The sequence below is a fragment of the Atta colombica genome, unplaced genomic scaffold (assembly GCF_001594045.1).
Source record: "Atta colombica isolate Treedump-2 unplaced genomic scaffold, Acol1.0 scaffold137, whole genome shotgun sequence".
Taxonomy (NCBI): Eukaryota; Metazoa; Arthropoda; class Insecta; order Hymenoptera; family Formicidae; genus Atta; species Atta colombica.
Window position 1 is genome coordinate 940,388 of NW_017259225.1, and position 3,223 is coordinate 943,610.

Consider the following 3,223-nt stretch of genomic DNA (forward strand, 5'->3'; position numbering starts at 1 on the left):
CATTTTGGACATTCCTCAAAATATTCTGTATTCTTTCGGAAATATTAAGCATTCCCTCTTTGTTCATAGGAATCATTAATATACTTCTCCATGAATCAAATAAATTCTTACGAGTATCTTTTAGACCTAGAGATAAATTATCTTTCAAATTAGAGCTACCCATATATTGTAACGCTCCTATGCAAGCTCGAACATCACAACCGGATCTTTCCGCTATTTTTACAAGATCGTTAAAGTCTACATTTAATTTTTCCTTTCTCGCTAAATTCATTAGATGTTCTGCTAATCTTAAAGGACTTACTTCTTGTATCGGAATTATTACAGCAACGGTTCTTAATGCTCTATAAATATAAAAATTAGATTATTATTTTTTAACTCAGGTATTATATGTTAATATTTTTATTATATTATTTGACGATTTTAATTAAAATTACCTTAACGATGGAGCATATGGTTCATTACAAATACATATTATAGGTCGTGTACAACCATCAGACATATTTTCTAATTGTTCTTTTTTCTTTTTCTTTTTCGCTATTAATTTGCCTTGAGTAAATTTTAATAAAAGTTCAATAGATGCAGCCGGTGCACCATCAATTTCATCAAAAATTAAACAATTCGGTCGGGGATCAGCCCCCATTACAGCTTTCATTTCTGTTGATGCAAGGAGAATCTGTCTAAATAAAAATACATAATACAATTTTCATATTATTAATTTTGTATTACTATGTCATATATGAGTGTCATATATGAGTGTATATTACCTAAACTTATCAGGAGTTCTTTCATCACTTGCATTGATTTCTACAACATTATAACCAGCATGTTTGGCTGTTATATGTGCTAAAGTCGTTTTTCCCAATCCAGGTGGACCACTAAGTAAGATTATCTTCTTTATTGGATATCCTTTACTATCCACTTCCTCAATGTCTTTTTTATCATCAACGTTATCCTTTTTTCCAAAAGTAGGCAACTTTTTTTTTGGCTTTATAACATTTCGTTTAAATACTACTTTATCCCAAAGTTTTAACCAATGTAATAATTGTCTATTAATGGTTTCATCTGATAATAACTCTATGTATGATCGAGGTCGATATTTATCGACCCACAATTCATCGTTAATCATGTTTGTTGTATCACATAGAGATGACGGTTGCTTAGATAACTCCTGTTTTCTTGCCATCTATAAAATGACATCACATTAGTATTATAACAAAAATGTAATATAAAGAAAATTGAGAAACAGACATACAATTTCTTTAGCCTGCATTTTCAATTGTTTATAGGGTACTGAAGACAAATTAGCAATTGAACTTGTGGACTGTTTGATATCATTCTGTTGGTTTCTGATTCTAATATATAAACGCTGATAATCATACGATCTTGTGACAGCCACAAAATTCCATGATGGAACTCGTAAAGAAATAGAGTTATTCTTGCTATTAAATACAGAAATAATATGGATGCAATATATTATAATTTCTATAAAATATTATAATTTCTATATATGTAAATCATTTCAAATTACGAATTACTCACTTATTGTAATTTGTTTTCATTGATTTATTTTCATTTTCATGCAGCAATTGTCTAGCACCTAAGATTTTCTTAATAACTTCTTTAGGTTGATTCCATCGAAGCTTCTTTTCTTTTGGCTCTTCTGTAATATCATCATAGATGTCAACTAGAAACAAAGATTCTATGATAATTATCTCAAAAATAAAATTATTTCTGTTACTAATTAGTTATCAATTAATTACCTGAGATATCCATGTCTAACAAATTAGAGATGTCACTAAGCAATTTATCGCAGCTACGTTTTTTACTACTGCTAGGTGTATTATCACAATATTTTTCATAACCACGTTTTTTATTATTGCTAGTTATGTTGTTAACTTTATCAGCATTAAGAGATAGAGGAATTTCAACATCTGATTGATGTTCATTATCATTAGCTGTCCAAGATATTCCACTAGTACTAGGGCCAGGATCAAATTGCGACAATAAATGGTTTTTATCATTGTTAGTTATGTTATTGACTTTATCATCAGATGCAGAAATTTCAACACTTGCTTGATATTTATTATTATTAACTGTCCAAGATATTTCATTATTACTAGGACCGGGATCAGATTGTGGCAATTGTCTTTTCTCAAATAGTCCACCTTCAAGTAAATAAGTTAATTATTATTTGTTTGACAAGATGCAATAAATAGTAAAATATAAGGAAAATATTTAAATGAGATTTCAAGTATCAATTTATTTCTCAACTTGTTTTTCTTCGTTTTAATTCTAGTTCAAAAATATTCAAGTCATATTTACCTTCTAATTCCCTCAAAGCTTCATAGTCTGCCTTATGAATAAGGTCGAACTCTTCGTCCATATCTAAATCTGGGTATTCGTCAGCCATCCTTTACTCAATGTGGATTAATCTTGCGATATACAAATTCCAAATATTCCAATTCCAATTTTAAGGCCTCTTTCACCAAATTCTGGGGTTAAGTTAATCGATGATATAGGTACATAGTATATATACATTATCACGAGATGCTCAAACCGACCGTTCAGGAAGAAAAATCATGTGATCAAAATTGTCGAATATCAAGCGTCAATTTTGATCACGTGATTCTCTTTATTTCTTACGCGACCAGTTTGAGCGGCTCGTGAAAATAACTTGCATTTTTAAAGTAAGCATTTATTAAATATTTCTTTTCTTTTAAACTTAATATAAATTTTTTTTATATTAATATATACAAATTATTAATATATACAAAGGACATTAATTGTTCCACCTAAACTTTTTTCGACGTCTTTTAATGAGAGATGTTTGTTTATAAATAATAATTTAAAAAATAAAATAAACAATAATTTCTTAAACAATAATTCTTAAACAATAATTCAAGAGAAAAAGTGAATAAAAAAGTATAATTTAATATAGGGGATAAATTCATCAAATATCTTTAACATTTCTTCAGTAGTTATGCAAGATTGTATATTTTTATTAGTTGCTTTTTGAGTTGTTGATTTGACCCAATACTACGAATTTCAAGTCAATTTAAAAAAAAATTAGAAATGACATTCATTACAGCATATTTTGCACAATCTACATAACATAAAAATATTCACATTAATATTACATTAACATTGGTTTAACATACATTTAGTAAAATAATCATTAAAAAATTGATCCACCATATTGGATTTATTATTTTGAACTTATGAA

At 28.0% G+C, this 3,223-nt stretch overlaps 1 protein-coding gene across 1 annotated transcript in view; it reads right to left on the minus strand.

Annotated features, from left to right (window-relative positions):
• LOC108684705 (chromosome transmission fidelity protein 18 homolog) overlaps window positions 1-2,485 on the minus strand; it is a 5,244-nt gene extending 2,759 nt beyond the window's left edge. Inside the window, exons 1-7 of the mRNA XM_018189166.1 lie at window positions 2,323-2,485; window positions 1,761-2,165; window positions 1,540-1,684; window positions 1,253-1,439; window positions 765-1,183; window positions 435-677; window positions 2-341 (exon numbers count right to left, since the gene is read on the minus strand). Of these exons, the coding sequence (XP_018044655.1) occupies window positions 2-341; window positions 435-677; window positions 765-1,183; window positions 1,253-1,439; window positions 1,540-1,684; window positions 1,761-2,165; window positions 2,323-2,410 (1,827 nt within the window). The 5' untranslated portion in view covers window positions 2,411-2,485. The remainder of the gene's footprint in view (window position 1; window positions 342-434; window positions 678-764; window positions 1,184-1,252; window positions 1,440-1,539; window positions 1,685-1,760; window positions 2,166-2,322) is intronic.
• Between the last annotated feature and the right edge of the window lie 738 nt (window positions 2,486-3,223).